This window comes from Globicephala melas, chromosome 4 (genome assembly GCF_963455315.2).
Source record: "Globicephala melas chromosome 4, mGloMel1.2, whole genome shotgun sequence".
Classification (NCBI taxonomy): Eukaryota; Metazoa; Chordata; class Mammalia; order Artiodactyla; family Delphinidae; genus Globicephala; species Globicephala melas.
The window spans coordinates 5,395,126-5,411,906 of NC_083317.1; the positions used below are offsets into that span (position 1 = coordinate 5,395,126).

Sequence of the window (16,781 nt, forward strand, 5' to 3'; positions counted from 1 at the left end):
TGGCTTTGGGCACCTAAATGTGTGGATGAAGATGCCTGCTAATTGTAGACATGGAAAATTTGCAGTTAGAGCACATCAGTACTGGAGGGACCTCTGTCCTCACTCATTGGATGCTGCCATCCCTTGGTGCATTGATAGAAAAAAAATCATAGAAGAGAAAACTGTGATGATTAACTTCAGAAATAGAAAAAGAACGATGATTATGGCAGAACAAGGAACGCAGGTCCATTCTGAAGATGTTTGAGTAGGAGTTTCCTTCAGATTGTGAGCTGAAGTACAGTGTTTTACTCTCTGGAAATCTTTCCTCTTTTTTAGAGTATTGAACTAGCCACTGCTTGGTTGTTACATAGAACTAATTAATCCCAAGCTTCTGGCATTTTATGTATGTGTATATGTATATTTACTTTGTAAGTGTTAAATCATTCAGGAAGAGAAGAAGCTCATCATATTTACTTTGTCTTTGCAGATAAATATAAAGCCATGAGCTGAGAAATTAGATGCTGTTTTGCTTTCTTTGCTTTGCCATGTGGGTGGGATAAAGGGAGCTATTTCATTTCCCAGACAGAACCCATCTGTGCGCAAAGCCGGGGCCTCGCTGCGAGGTGGGAACTGGCATGGCTGACTTGAAAAGCTGAGCTTTGACTCATGGGGTGCCTGCCCACGTGTGGCTCTTCCCGTGACAGTCCACACCTCCCAATTACAGCACTCTGCTCCCTGAAATAAAAGCGACTGCATTCAATTGTTAGCCCCCAAAGATGAAAATGCTCCAACAAATGCATCGCTTCCCTGGCACGCACACAGACAGCTGAATCCATTTCCAGAAAATTCTGTTCATTGAACACTTAACATCAAGGCTTTTTAGAGAGCAATGAAAGAAAATCATAAAGAAGGGCTTTGTGTTCTAAGAAAGGAAACATGCATTTTTGTCAGGTAAGATGTGTAAAAAGAACAAATTATATTTTAAGGGAAATTAGAATTTCAAACCAGTGCTATCAAAAAGGTTAAAAAAAATTACATCATTTTTCGGCAGGATTTCTTTTGTCAGGGGTGGTAACCAGATCTTGGTAAATAATGCCTTCAGAGAAAAGCTTTCTTTCTGTGTTTGAAATAAACATCTAAGTTTCCAGACACAGTGATATGCTGTTTATACAATTCTTTGATCAACCAAAGGGATGCATAGCTCTGTAATAATGACTTTTATAAGCTTTTTCATTTTGATAACAAAAAGAGTAGAATTTGTACTACATAATGAATTACTTTCAAGGTGTTAATGTTCTGACTTCTGAAAGTAAAATTGGGTTTTTGGAAAGTGGCAAATGAATAGGTTGTAATATAACCTTTAGCAGGTATCTGAGTATTTTTGTACCTATCTTTTTATGCTACCTTTATGCATATATGTGTATACATATATATGTATATATATATGTGTGTGTGTGTGTGTGTGTATGTCTCATTTAGAACAGACAAGGGATCCATAAAAGTTTAGGTTATTAGCAATGATTTTGATATACAATTACATTTAAAAATGGTTATTGTCATCTGATTCTGTAGAATATTTTTCACAAATGCTTAAGTGAATGTTAATGAGTTGTTTATCTTATACTAATATCAGCTTTCTTTCCCCAGATGCAAAGAGTTTAGCTGAAATGCTCATGAGGTAAGAACAAGACCCAGCAGCCCAAATATCATGTTGAAAAGAACTTGCTTTGATGACTTCTTTTTTTTAATGACAGTCTGAAATTGATAACCCATTTTTCACTTGACATATAATTTTCATTCTAGGAACCTAAATACCCATGTAATCCTTGGTTAGAGACATAGATACCAACTAATATGCAGTTATGCACACCACAGGTAGTTTTCTTGTTGGCTGGACTCAACCAATAGAACATTTCCCATTAACCCGAGAATAATGAGGTGCATTTTAAGTAAGTAGCTTTGGTTTTGCTTTCACCAAATATGCCACTTTGAGGTCAAGATCCTTCCTAACAGTTAGCCAGGTGAAAGGGAATCCATGAAAGGGAATGGGTTCAAAATTGATGGCCTGATCAAGGAAGATTCTCCTTGCCTTCAGCTCCCACTGCCCCTTTAGCACCCCTCCACCAGAGCACCCACCACCTTCTGCTGCAAATATCTATTCAGTCTGGTCTTGGAAGTCACAGCCTATTTCATCACCATGTTAGGAGAAACCAGCACTATCGTTGCCCCACTCATAACTGTTGAGTAGGTGAATGACTAGGGGGAGTAGAAAGTAAGTGCACGTTCACAACTGTACAAGACACCCCAACCTTTGCACTTTATATTGTAATGATTAAACCAAAAGTAAAAAGAGGATAATCAGAGTCTAGGAACCAGATAAGAAAAATGTCAGGGAATTTCCTGGCGGTCCAGTGGTTAGGACTCAGCGCTTTCACTGCCAAGGCCTGGGGTTGGATCCCTGGTTGGGGAGCTAAGATCCCACAAGCCGCAAGGCGTGGCCAAAAAGAAAAATGTCAGGGACCCTGATGGTGACCTTGACGTTGTCATTTTAGGATGACTAACATAGGAGATAAAGGAGATGGGGTATAGGGTCTCTTCCCATCCCCTACAGCACCACAGTTGGCTTTAACTTCCTCCCTCACCTTGCCGTATCAGAGTAGTACTTTACTGTTATTCACAAAGAGTCCTCTCCCATATCACCAGTATGTGTGAAGACCTAAGACAGAGGTTGAATACCGTTGGCTCATGGGTTACATTTCCCACAGATGTCTTTGTTTGTCCATACTGTGTTTTAAGACAGTGTGAATTGTTGGTAACAGATGTGAAGGAATCAAGAATGACTCTGAAGTATTTGGTGTGAGCAATTAGATAAACATTGGTGCCATTTGCCAAGATTAGGAAGATAGATGCAGGGTATGGACTTTTTCTTTTTGTAGGGCAGAGGAAGGGGATGTGGATCAGAAAGAAAAGGCTTGTAAGGGGGCTTCCCTGGTGGCGCAGTGGTTGAGAGTCCGCGTGCCGATGCAGGGGACACGGGTTCGTGTCCCGGTCTGGGAAGATCCCACGTGCCGCGGAGTGGCTGGGCCCGTGAGCCATGGCCGCTGAGCCTGCGCGTCCGGAGCCTGTGCTCCGCAACGGGAGAGGCCACAGTAGTGAGAGGCCCGCGTACCGCAAAAAAAAAAAAAAGGCTTGTAAGGGTCATGTTGGGGATGCTTTTTAAGCCTCCAATGAAGGTGTCAGATAGGTGGTAGCAGGAATCTGGAGCCCAGAGTAGAGCTCAGAGATGCAAATGGTCTGTAAAATGTCTCCATCTATCTAATCCCGTCACACTAGATTAAACGTTCATGAGAAGATTATGAAAAGCTATATGAAATGCCTTGAGTCCATGCTCCTGTGCAAGTCTGTCCTTGTTTGCTAGTGGTCACATAGAAGGCAGCCAGACACATGTGCGCTTGTATTGAACAAATCTGACAAAAATATCTGGAACGCAAATAAGCCAGAGTCATTCGAATTATAATAATTATCTATCTAATAAAGTAACTTTTCTAGTGTAGTCTTAAAAATATGAAATTTTTGATGTCCTTTAAAAATTAAGACATTTCACATAAAACTGTGGCTTTCTGACTTCTCCTGCAAGTGTTCTGCCACGCGGGGCACAGCCTCGACAATCACGGATATCTGGACCTGCGCTCGACGCCCCCTCTAAACTGGGTGTAACCTGCTCAGCCCAGGGGCCCCCGTTCCTGTGTCCACCCAGGTCCACCTCCCTGATTTGTACCCCAGCCTGGTTCCTGCAGCTGCGTGTCCTCCCAGGTAGCTTCTGGCCACTTCCTTCGTGCACTCCCGGATCATCAATCGTGCCTCTTCCCAAAGCCTGTGACGCCGGGGTCCGTGTTTCCTGACATGTTCAACATTTGTTTCGTTAGGGTGATGTGGTATTAGCTACTCTGCTGCCTTCCCTCCCTCTCGTCATGACCCCCAGGCAAGACATCAGAAAGTGTCTTCTTCCTTCTTTGTTAATAGGGCAGTTACCGTGGTGGAAAGACCTATTGATAAGAGCGGGAATCAGAATGATATTTGCAGTTGCCAACATGAAATTAGGAACATTAAAACTGGTAATTACTCCCACTGAAGGTGTTTAAGGTGCTTTTCTGCAAAGGATGGAAGTGATTGAAAAGGAAGAGAATTTCCAAGCTCCTCAAATAGGTGAATTTTTATGGGGTTAATTTAGAAGAGAAAGCCATGTTTTTGTTCATGAAGGGTCAATTCGATCTAAGTTTGGCAGGTTAACAGGCCAAGCAGCAAAAAGCCTTGTCCCCTAGCTGGTCAGGTTAGGGCCAAGCACATTCCAAATGTAGCCCAGGAAGTCTAGGCAAGTCAGACCCTTCGGTACAGAGAAGCCCTACGGAACTGCTGTTCCTGATCTTGGTCACTGGTTTCTCTGGGAAGGTGAGGACTGAGCAGGCTGGGACATAGAAGCATGAACTTATATTCTAGGCCTAATACTGCCACCGGCCGGCTTTGTGATTTGGGGGTACAGTAAAGTCCCCGACATACGATCGAGTTCTGTTCCGAGAGTGTGTTTGTAACTCCAGTTCGTTTGTAAGTCCAGCAAAGTTAGCCTAGGGACCCAACTAACACCATTGGCTATATAGTACTGTACTGTAAAAGGTTATGATACTTTTCACACAAATAATACACAAACACAAAAAAAATAAAGAAAACGTTTTTAATCTTACAATACCTTGAAAAATGCAGTAGTACAGTTCAACAGCTGGCATCCAGGGGCTGGCACTGAGTGAACAGGCAAGAAGAGTTACTGGCTGGAGGAGGGAGAGGAGGTGGGAGATGGTAGAGCTGAAGGGTCGTCAGCAACAGGAGACGGAGGGCAGGCTGCAATGTCACTCGCGCCTCACGTTGACGGCACGCACGTTCACATCTTTGAAAGTTCGCAACTTGAAGGTTCATATGTAGGAGACTTACTGTACATCCTTTTCTCTCCCTGTGCCCTGTTTTCCTTATCTAAAGACAGCAATTGGAAATTGCTCCTAGCTTTATCACTCCATGATCTAGGTGAATATAACATTTATTGTCCACCCAAGCTCCTCAAGGAAAGATCTGTGTATTTCGGTGAGATTAGCTGTCCCGGGGCCAGATGGGCAGGTGCAACTGCAGGACAAACACAGACAACTTGGAGCCCGCCCCCCCGGGGGTCCCCCACAGGCTGCCACTCCCATCTCTGGGCCTCATGCTCCGGGACACTCGTCCACCTCACCCAAGCAAGTCACCTCGTAGAGGAGAGAGAAGATAGACTTCATCCACCATGCTCAGATAGAAAGGGTTTTCCTGATAGACTTCATCCACCATGCTCAGATAGAAAGGGTTTTCCTTTTATGCGATTAGGCAAGAAAACATTTTTTTTTTAAATATACCAGACTTCTCAGAGGTGAGACCGGCTTGCTGTAACATACTAAGCAACACATGGTTAATGTCCAAGGACCACTATTAGTAAGGAAGCTAGTTATGAGCAGTGAAGGGTTCAGACTGAGAGATCAAGTTAATTTAGCTTTTTGATGTTTATATTTTTATACACATAGTAAAAAAGAAAAATGCCCACCCAACTGTTACAACGAGACATATCCTGATGTCCTTACAGTTACTTTGTACTTACAGGATGCTTCGTATTACATTTTGGGGAGGAAGGGGGACGTCATGCAGAAATCGTCATTGGTTTGGGGTTTTATCCCCCAAATCTTAAGGAAATATTGATTTTAAAGTGTTGTAGCAACTGCACATAATTTATTGGCTGAGCCCAGAAACACCATCCACTGTGAACCAGGGTCAGCTCTCTGTCATTTTAATCAGACAACCAGATGGCAAATGGATGGTGGATGATTATATTTCAATAATAACTAATATATTAAGCATGATCCCATATCATATAAAAGATGCAATTTTGCTTCCACAGTGAAAACATTCAGAATCTTTTTCCAGGTTACAAATGAGGTTTCTTTAAATAGCTTTTTTCTTTTTTTTTTTTGAAGGTTTGCTGCTGTTCTAATGGCCAATTATTATAGTTTGGGGGAATCAACTTCCGTGTAACAAGAGATGATAAAATACGGCAGCACAGATTCAGATAAAGAAACAATTTCCTTGGGCCCTGATAACCCTTTTAGATTGAGAAAAGTGTTACTGCCCCCAAAGCAAAGGCTCTAGGAGGTGTGACTCAGCTCCCATTGTGCCCAAACATTAGTCATTCAACAACCTGCAACAAATATTAATTGAGCACCTACTTTGGTTATATACCGTTCCAAGTTTCAGGGTATACAGGGGACAGAAGAGATGAAAATATCCTTTGAGGCGCTTATAGTCCATTGGCAGAGACGGCTAATAAATAACTCACTTAAACATATGCCAGGGAGTTTTAAGTTTTGAGGAGACAAGATTAAATGGAGAATGGGGAGTTCCCACAGCAGGACTCCACTGGCTCCTCTGAAATGATAGAGGGGAGGGGGCAGCCACAGGAGCCCTACGTTGGGGGAGTGTGTCCTAAGCAAAGGAAACTGCAAGTGCAAAGAGAGGGAAGAAAAATAAGCCCCTGAATCTCAAGGTTTGTGGGGCAACTTTCTTGCCTTCCAGCTGCAGGGCTTGCAGCTTAGTCCTGCGAGGAGGGGCGTTTACCTCCAGCTTTGATTGTCCCCGTTCACAAAGTTTAATCATATTCTAAGTCTTTGTGTCAATCGCCATGGAGCACAGCAGTGATGTCACTTGCTTCCTGTGTCAAACTGACAGCAGACCCCTTGCTGTTAAGTATAGCTGCGCAGGGTTCCTCGCTGTTCATTGAGCAGCTGTGGGCTCTGCCTCATAACTATTCATGATGAGCAGAGGGAACTAGCTCACGCTTCTATTTTTGATGCAAGGACAAACTCGGGTCCCTAGTGAAGTTTCGAAACAGATCTTTCAGATATTCACAGAGGAGTAGTTCCCCATATGTTTTTGTGGAAATAGAGCCTGTCTGACGTAACTGCAGCTCCCCAAGCCACCAACGCTCTTCATTTTATGCAAGGATCTGAATTTTTGCTTTAAACACACACACACACACACACACACACACACAAATAAAGTAAGAACTTGGTTAAGTAAATAATTTAAGAACATTTATAGACCACGTAAAAAATTCAGGCCAAAACATTTGAATTTGGGCTCTGCGTAATTAGCATGGTCTAGCTACATAACCCAGTTACTCACCTGCAGAGCAAGAAATCTGGTTCAAGATCAAGGCCTAGGTAGAGCTGCTGCACCTTTCAAAAGCTGCCATTTCCGTGAGCTGTTTTGTTTACACTCAGGAAAGAGCCATTGGAAAATACTCAGAATATTAACATGGACCTCTGAACGCAAACGTTTAAACAGCTTCTTGAGTGAACTTGACCTTCAGATTATTAACATCATCAACCACATGGTTCAAGAGCGGATGCATCCTCGCGGATGAGGAAGCTCTGAGCTTCCCGGTGGAGGCTTGCTTGGAGCAAAAGGCATTTGAGGTTTTAGTGTGGATATACCTTTATTGTTCTCCGTTACACATAATTAACACCGAGCGCGCCAGGCTCCGCAAATCTTTCTCAAAACAGACTTGGGCAGTTAATGAGCTAGATTTAAGGATGCCGTAGATTATCACATTGATTAACTTATCGGAATGCCTGCTGCTTCCTGGAAGGTGTTTCAGATAATATTCTTAAATATTCTTACATCTACTCAATTCTTATAATTCTGTAAAGATTGAACAACCATTTTTCTAACGCGCATTGCTAATTAAAGATTTTATGGACTTTTTTGTATTTTTGTCCAACATGCAGATTTTTTTTTTTTTTTTTTTGCTGTGAGCTGAAACTGAATTTGATTATACCATGCAGTTTTACTACCTATTTCCATTTAGTTAGGAGACAGCTCACTCTAAGAGTAATTTTCTGGTACACAAATTTTGAGATAAATTCTTATAGTAATTGCTTTTTTTCTATTCTAAAATGTAATTGGGTTCGGAAAACTAAACTAATGTCAGGGAAGCTAACAAGGTTTATGATTTGTTACTAGAACAAAAATAAAATGACTCCAGGTATAATACAAATCTGTTAGTAAAACCCCATCCAGTGAATGACCAGTACCCATGTTTTCTCCCTTACCATCGTTGGAATATCTCATGGCTGACAAGTGAAAATGCTGTTGATTTAAGAATGTTTTTTTGTGTGTGTGTTTCATTCGGCTTTTATACAAGAAATAGGAATGTCCAACGTTTCTATTGATAGATGCAGAACCAATCTTTATTGACAGTTGGTATTTTCTGAACCTCACAACTGACTGCTGAAATTTAATATTAATAAATATCATTTGAATGAAGGAAAAAAAATCTATCTGGTGTGTCTTCCCCTCCCCTCCCCACATAATTAGATAATAAGTTGGTGTTGGCCTAGGGTAGCACTGAACTGAATCTGTTACTGCCTCCCTCTTTTTTATTCCCAGTAAGAATACCCGGACTTCAGACACGCTGAGCAAGCAACAGCAAACCCTGAGGATGCACATCGACATACCCAGGGCTCAGCTTCTGATTGAAGAGAGAGACACAATGGAGACCATTGGTAAGGTGTCCTGTTTGCCGCCGTACACAATGTGGCTGCTACAGCCATGCCCTCTCAGCCCAAACCCTGAGCCATGGGAAATATTAGACATGGGGACATCTTGAATGCTACATGAGCAAAGAAGTTAGAAGGTAGACAGCTGTTATTGAGGAGAATAATAAGTACCAGCAAATATGGGGGAAATGAACTTATGTAAACCACAGAGTTCACCTGAGAGAACCCCAACTCTGTCCCAAGTTGGGTCTCTCCTGGAGAGTCTCTTGATACCACCCCAAAGAACCAACATTTATAATCAAGCAAACCGAGGAGGGCTGTACACTAAGACCCCGTCTTGGAAATCCACTTTATGAGCTCCTCCTCAACTCCAAGAAGGCCTTTATTAAAGAAAAATTTTTAATTCTACAAATGTCTTTGCAAAGGACATCTTTCTCCACCCCCTGGCACCCCATAAAAATCCTTCACAGGGCTCTGGAAAAGCCCCAGCTCCCCTGTTTCATGATCGCAAAAGACACCCGGAGAGCTTCAGTGGCCTGTCCACCCAGAACCCAGGTGTCCAGACTCCTTCCAGCCTCTTTCCACTCGAAGTCCGCTGTCCACACTGCCTGTCTAGATGGTTCTATTTATTCCAGGATCAAAGACTTTGTATTTCCACTGCGGTAATGATCAGAAGAATAGCTAACATTTATTAAGAGTGCTCTAAAGGTCACATACTTTTATAAGCATTGTATGTGGATCATTTAACTTACGCCTCCCAAACAACATAGGAAAAAGATTCTACTTGGGAACTGGGACGTCGAGAGGTTCTGTAGCTTGCAGGTCGCACAGACAGGAGTAAAACCAGGGCAGGTTCCCCAGCTGGCCACCGATTTCACCTTTGGTGACTGGGCGTCACCTTCTTCCGTATCAACAGGCTACTTCCCAGAACTCCTCACCTTAGAAGTATGGCTGGACCCCCCAGTACTCATGGAAACAGACTCTGAGGCAGGTTTCCTAGGCTGCCACTGTTTGAACTTCACTCTGTGTCTGTTCCGGAAGATGTTTGCTGGCATTTGGTCCCAGGACAACGCTTCCCTGTGGTTTGGCTAAAACCACCCAACTCCTGGCATATACCCTCCATACCTCCTGCCAATTAGGCAGTGATGAGTGGCCAGATCGGCAGGACACCTCCATTGCCCCTTGTCCCTGCCCTGCTTTTATGGTCTTTTAATAGAACAGTGGGGATGTCTGACCTAATGGCTCCAAAATTCTAAGACCTGGGCTGCCCCTGCAGGATTCAAGTTTGGTTCAGGCATAACAGCACTTAGCACAGCTTGGTCACGTCCAATGTGACCTTCGATCAACCAACTTCAGTTAAATACTACCACGTTGTATGAGGGCTCGCTACTCATCCTGAAATACACAAGATTTAATTAGCTGCCTCACCTCAGGGCAAGGCACCATGTTTTGTTTCCCATTACCTTTTCTGTAGTGTATCTGGAATCTCTTTTATTGAACCCAGTGAACTGGGCACTAAAACTAAGATTTCCTTTGAAACATCAGTTCCAAGATCAAATTGTAATTCCTATGACCTTATAATACAGTTACACATTTGCTAAATGTTCTCACGAGACTTGTTAATAACTCTGCCTACAGCTGTTAAAACAGGTCTCTAGGCGGATCCTGGGAGTGGTGTATTACCTCCCAGTAGCTATTCACTGCTGACCAAACACCAGAGGAAGGCCTGCCCGTCGTTTCCGTACATAATAACGACCCTTAGCCAGAGATATAGCACATTCGCTGCAGGATCATTCATCACCAAGAGTCGTTTACCTCCCGGTGGAGCCTGACAGTTGGTCGATGGCATCTTCTAATTGTTGGGGAAGTAGAGACATGAGGCTTTAAAACGCTCTGGGCTCTGCCTACAATAACCCAATACGGGAGAGCCATTAATTTCTAGCCAGAATGGATGTCAACCTCACAAACTGACAGGCACCCGAAATGTCCCGTTAAAACTGGAAACCCAGCCCCACAGATACTCTGGCGTGTTCTCAGCGGGGCTACATGATAGAAACCACAATGGATGAAAGCGAATGTATGTCGGGCCTCTGATACCAGGTCCAATTATAAGAGCCCACCTCCGTGGAAAGGCCGCCTTATTCGAGGGTGGAGGGACAGATGTAGGGAGGGGCCCCCAAGCCGAGCCCAGGCTCCCACCGTGGCACCGATCTGGGCTGTACGGGTGTCAGCAGACCTCCTGGCAGTGCTTCCTCTTTTTCTCTGCCCAGAAATTTTATTCTGACTTCAGGAGATTTTCCTTTCCTGCCAGAGCCTGAGTAATTGGATTTTGTAAGGTTCGTTCTGTTCAGAGCCTTTTTTGGGCACAGCAGTCTAGCTGTGTTGTTTATGACTTTCGCATTACCGTTCAGTGTCAAGCCCGCTGCAGTGTGGTCCCAGCCGACTGATAAACTCATACGAACATCACCCCAGCCTGCAGTGCTTGAAAATGTATGAAAAACTCCATATACCCTAACGAAAGTTTCCCTTGGAGTCAAAAAGCTCTCAGGAAAGTGTGAAAAGTATCACAAGAAAGTAATGAAAATCTGAGACAGCCAAATAATGACACACAGCCCGACTGACTGCTCCTTCCTCAGAGGCTTAAAATGCTCTGCATTCATCTGCACCCAGGCTTCCCTAACCTTCAAGTGCCCTATGCCAGTAGGTCCTGGGAAGTCTGACAAGTGAGTCATTTTGAGAAGTCAATTTACAGAATGCCCTAGAGTCACTGAAGCTCAGGAGAGTTGGGAAGAAAAGGCTTATACCTCAGAACAGTTAAAATCAAGGAATCAATCAAGTCTACTCCGAAGACTGGCCCTTCTCTTCTTCTCCCCCCATGCCCCATCTTGAACATTTGCCATCTTCCATATGAGAGGTGACCCTGGGATAGATGACCGCAGGGCAGTTTTTCTTGTTCCTTGAACAAAGCTTATTTGAAATGGCAGCCTCAACCCTGGGTGATGCTGACATGGCTGGTGGTGTCTCGGGTGAGCTTTTAACAAACACATAAACCCCAAACTCTATTAAATGGACAGCCACCCAGCCGTCCTCCCCAGATCAAGGTGTGCTTAATGAGAAGAAACCAAGCCCCAGGAGAGAGGGGAGACCCTTCTCCACGGTCATTCTCTTTAAGTCATGCTCCTAAGTCAACCTATTATTTTCATTCTGGAGTAATTCTAATACAGTGGTTGAATATTTTGGGTTTCTTTTTTTTTTTTTTTTTTTGCTGGATGAGATGAGGTTGTTACTGTTGCCATTAGCAACAATGCAAGTACCGAGGAGAGAGGCGGCCAGGGAGTCACTGAGCAGGAGGTATAACTGTCCCTGGCTTCCTGTATCCTGCTATTCTGCAGACGATCGCTCCACGGTCCTGTTGACGGATGCTGACTTCGGAGAGGCAGCGAAACAAAAGTCCCTGACGGTGACACACACGGTCCATTACCAGTCCGTGTCGCAGGCCACCGGGCCCCTGGTGGATGTTTCCGACGCTCGGCCGGGAACGAGTGAGTGGTCACACATCACTTAAACTCTGTGGGTGTTACCAGTGCTGAGAATGCATTTGTGCTCCATGGCTGTGCAGTAAAATGTGGGGCTTCTCAGCTCTGTGCCTAAGAAGCAAGTAGGGATGATGACATCTTTGATTGGGACGTTGACTTTGTATTGTCTGATCTGAGCTGTTATTAAAATCGTATCGGTGGAAGCCAATAACTCTTGGTATTGGTTTACTAAGAAAGTGTTAGAAATTTCAGGTCCAGGTATTTATTTATTTTTATTTAGACAACACAGGAAAAGAAGTTAGTTAACCTTAGTGAGTATCTCCTCTGTGCCAGGATTGGGATAGAAAGGTGATATCAGTCTGTTATCTTTGCAACAGCCCTGCCATGTACCTACTTATACAGTAGATGTTAGAGCTCCCATTTTACTGATGAGGAAACAATCTCAGAGAAGTTAGGGAAACAGCCCAAAGTTGTACGCATACTATGCAGTGAAACCAAGATTCAGCTGTGGGTCCGTCTGTCCTCCGAGCTTATGTTTTTCTCCTGAACCTCACTATTTGAGAAGAATATAGTTCTGCTTAATCTGGGGATTCTGTTTGGTTTAGTTATTAAGATTTGGATCCGTATTATATGGAAATTAATTACTGTGATGAAATTAAACACCCTAATATGTATCTAGAGCTTATTAATTAGATATTCTTATTCCTTCATAATTTAAATTGTTCCTAAATCTCTTTAAAGACTGAGAAATTGATGTCCCGATTATTATCTTTTTGGAAGTTTTGATGCTAGCTTTTAAATCATTAGTCACTCTCTTTGAAAAAATTTTTACATTCTTGAGTAGAGTGCTATAATTAGAAAAATAAATATTATGCTTATAGCTGTTCTTTAGAATGTCTGCCTTGGAAGGCATCTGTGAAATGCACTGAAGCTTCCTGAAGCAAACTGGATGATTCCTAAGTAGCATCGTACTATGCAGGAAAACGGTGCTAGCGGTTACTGAAATTCATCTGAAAAGTCGTTTGCAAGAACATTCTGAAGGAGTCTTTTATTCCTCCCCTCTGTGTAACCTCACGTCCTTCCTTCTCTGATGACATTAGCACATTCTGAAGACACGAACGGGACACGAGTGAGGATTAGCTTTGCGAAGGCGTGCAGAGGACTAAGACCTTTGCTCTTAGAAGGTGCTCCCAGGTCCTTGACATTCTCTCCAGCTATGGCTTCTCCATCGTGATCTGCCTGGGCCTGCTCCTGGCTACTTCAGGACACCGCACTGATGGCCTTCTGAGCCACTTATGGCTATTAAACCGGGAAAGATTACAGACCCAGGGGACTTCTGTCAGTGGATCCTTGACCTCAGCAGGCCTTTGTCCCCATCAGAGCGGAAGTTAATGGAGACCTTAGCAGCAGGATAGGAAAGAGGCAGAGGAAACAGGACAGACGCCCCAGGGAGTGGCTCCCCGTCTTCTGTGTGCATCAGAATTACCCAGGATGCCTGTTTAAAATACTCGTTCCAGGCTTCCACCCCCAGGGATTCAGATCCACTTGGTGTATTGTGGGACCTGGGAATCTGCATTATAACAGCCATCTAGGGTGATTCTGTTGCTGGTTGCCTGGACCCCTCATTGAGAAACACTCCCCCAAGTGTTAGGCGTGTGTCACGTAGAGCCCGGGAGGAGGTGTCCACAGTAGCGCAGCCTTGCAGGAGCTCTCAAACCTGCCGGGCTCCCCGCACAGCAGGTGAAAAGAATCTGCATGTCCAGCTCCCTGCCAATGCTCAGCTGGCAGAGAGATGCACACAGGCTAGTCGTAAACAGTCAAGGCTGGACAGGAGGCAGTGAAACTAAAGCACGGGGAAGCTTCTAGCTGCCGGGTCAGCCCCAGAACAAGGGAAGGCTGATCTGATGGCTTTCAGAATATCCACAGAGACATGCATCTGCGTCACAAGCAGAAGCTCTAACGAGTGAGAGGTGAGTGTCTCTCACTCACCTCAGGCAGGAGGCTGGCGGAAGGGATGTGTCGGCCTCCCTCTCTCATGGCCTCATGGCTCTGACGGTGTAGGCACGGTTGGGGAGCTTTAAGAATTCCTTCATTCAGACTCAGAAGTATTCATGAAGGTGTTACTTCACATATGGCCAGTGCCCAGGGTTGGGGTACCTCGAAAGGTGCAAAAAGACATTCACTTCACCTGAGTGGAGGAAGTCAAACGTGAAACAAGGAGCGAAAGCATTGTTTATCAGTAAGTACGAGGGACAAATAGAACAGAATGATGAGATGGTGAGTCGGCCAGGGGCATGGGGACCAGGGTAGGGGCTGCTTCCGTGTGAGGCTTGGGGAAGACCTCCACTGAGTCCCAGGCAGGAGTCAGTCGGCCTGCCAGACAGAAGGAATGGTACGGGAAGGCCTCTAAATCATATTGGGGACAGAAGTGGGACCTGAATGGGGACAGGGAATGCGGATAGGACGAGCCAGAGACACAGCCAGACTGGTTTTGCAGGCCTCACAGGCTAGTGTCACACGTCTGCAGCCCGTTCTGAGGGTGTTGGAATGCTCGCCCAGGGGTTGCCTGATGATCAGATCCCACAGAAACCAAACCGCTACAGCTTCTGGAAAGACGCTTCTTTCATTGGTGCTGAACTTCATTAAATAGTGTTTACAAACACTTGGAAAATCTACACAAATTCATTCCTCGGTCTCTAGTTCCAAAAAAAATAGAACTATTCATTTAGCATCTGCAGAACGTTCTCCATTAGTAACGATTTCGGGATCATTTTCTTTTTTAATTGGAGTATAGTTGCTTTACAATGTTGTGTTGGTTTCTGCTGTACAATGAAGTGAATCAGCTATAGGTATACATACATCCCCTCCCTCTAGGACCTCCCTCCGTACCCCCATCCCACCCACCTAGGGCATCACAGAGCACCGAGCTGAGCTCCCTGTGCTATACAGCAGGTTCCCACTAGCTAGCTGTTTTATACATGGTAGTGTATATATGTCAAACCTAATCTCCCAGTTCATGCCACCCTTCCCTTCCCCTACTGTGTCCGCATGTCTGTTCTCTACGTCTACATCCCGATTACTGCCCTGCAAATAGGTTCACCTGTACCATTTTTCTAGATTCCACATATATGCCTTCATATACAATATTTGTCTTTCTCTTTCTGACTCACTTCCCTCTGTATGACAGACTCTAGGTCCATCCGCATCTGTACAAATGACAGAATTTTGTTCCTTTTTATGGCTGAGTAATATTCCATTGTGATCATTTTGTTGTATTAAATATTACTCCAAAACCACATTACGAGGGATTAAAGGCATTGTATTTTTTTATTTGGAAGTAGAAACGGTGGGTGTCTCACCCCCCAGCAGATCAGCACAGGAGTCCAAAGCCTTGAGCTTTCTGCAGCCCAGTCCTCTGCTTGCTTCTTGTACCCAGAGCTTGTCACCTGGGCCCAGGTGTTACACCTGCATCCCCTCAGTCCCCTGGGGCAGGTTCCTCTCACTGCAGTCTGGCGTATTTGTAGAGATTGGTTTATAGCCTATTTCCTCAACTACCAAAGACATTCTTGTTCTATTCTAATTTTGTTGTTACTGTAGGAAACTTTTATTTTTAAGAAGAACATCTAAAATACGTTGCTCGCACATGAGCACGACTGTTCTGTAGAAGTTATGTTTCTAAGCATTACATTAGTTTGCCAAAGAGTTGCAACAAATTCTTATTACAAGGACGGGAGAAATTGCAATGATTTGCTGTATCTCTCTTTCAAGATGTGAAAACACATACCGTGGCTGTGTCCACGTCTCTGTTCATGTCCCCGTCTCTCCCGTGGGTTAGGACACACTTGGAAGCTGGGTCTCTGTTCACGCGGGTCTCCCCAGCTGCTGCCAGAGGGTCCAACACACAGTAGACCTTCAGTAAATACATTTAGATACTGAGCGACCGTATGTATACTTATGTCAGAAGTTTTGAAATCAGAGTAATGGGGGTGGAAAAGAAACGATGTTTAGTGTTTTCAGCAGGAGTCAGGCAACCAGTTTCTTTCCTCTCTTTGTTCTCCCTTTCCTGAGACATCTGATCAGCTGTGTGTCTGTATCGCCTCACCCAGTTAGAAGTGTTTCTTTCCACACGTACACAGTCAGCCCCGGACACGTTGCAGAAACTTACCGATGAGGTCATCACCTTGGAGAACTTAAACCAACCTTTTTACTTACAAAATGTGCAAGGGTACAAAGACATGTGAAGTGATCAGTGTTAGATTTGACCCGGGTTTGTTTTGTCATGTTTACCTGGATGTCATCCATCCATCATCATTTATTCATTCCTGCAAAAAGTATTCACCACGCAGGGCTGGACTGGAAAACAAATAGGACACGGTTCCCATCCTTACTGGTTACTACCAGTGGGCACCTTTCTGCATCACTGGCATTCTCCAGCATCTAGTTTTATGATTTTTCATGGCTTTTTTCCTGTCAAACTCTCGAAAGTGAGTTTCTAGCCTTCCTGGTCAACCCATCAAATCTCCCGTCACCATCTTCATTAAACAGGACACACTGCATCCCATGTCAAGTGTTAGTCACTCAGGAGTCATGGGCTAAGCCCCAGGTTGATTGATGCCTCCCACATGCCTGTGGTTCTGTAGCT

The 16,781-nt window shown here is 44.2% G+C and overlaps 1 protein-coding gene across 4 annotated transcripts in view; it reads left to right on the forward strand.

Annotated features, from left to right (window-relative positions):
- Nucleotides 1–16,781, forward strand: part of DSCAM (DS cell adhesion molecule) — a 752,061-nt gene that overhangs the window by 711,805 nt on the left and 23,475 nt on the right. For all 4 annotated transcript variants that reach the window (XM_030835449.2, XM_060297784.1, XM_060297782.1 and 1 more), the window contains exons 28-30: nt 1,627–1,657; nt 8,494–8,609; nt 11,996–12,145. In XM_030835449.2, coding sequence (XP_030691309.1) covers nt 1,627–1,657; nt 8,494–8,609; nt 11,996–12,145 — 297 coding nt within the window. The remainder of the gene's footprint in view (nt 1–1,626; nt 1,658–8,493; nt 8,610–11,995; nt 12,146–16,781) is intronic.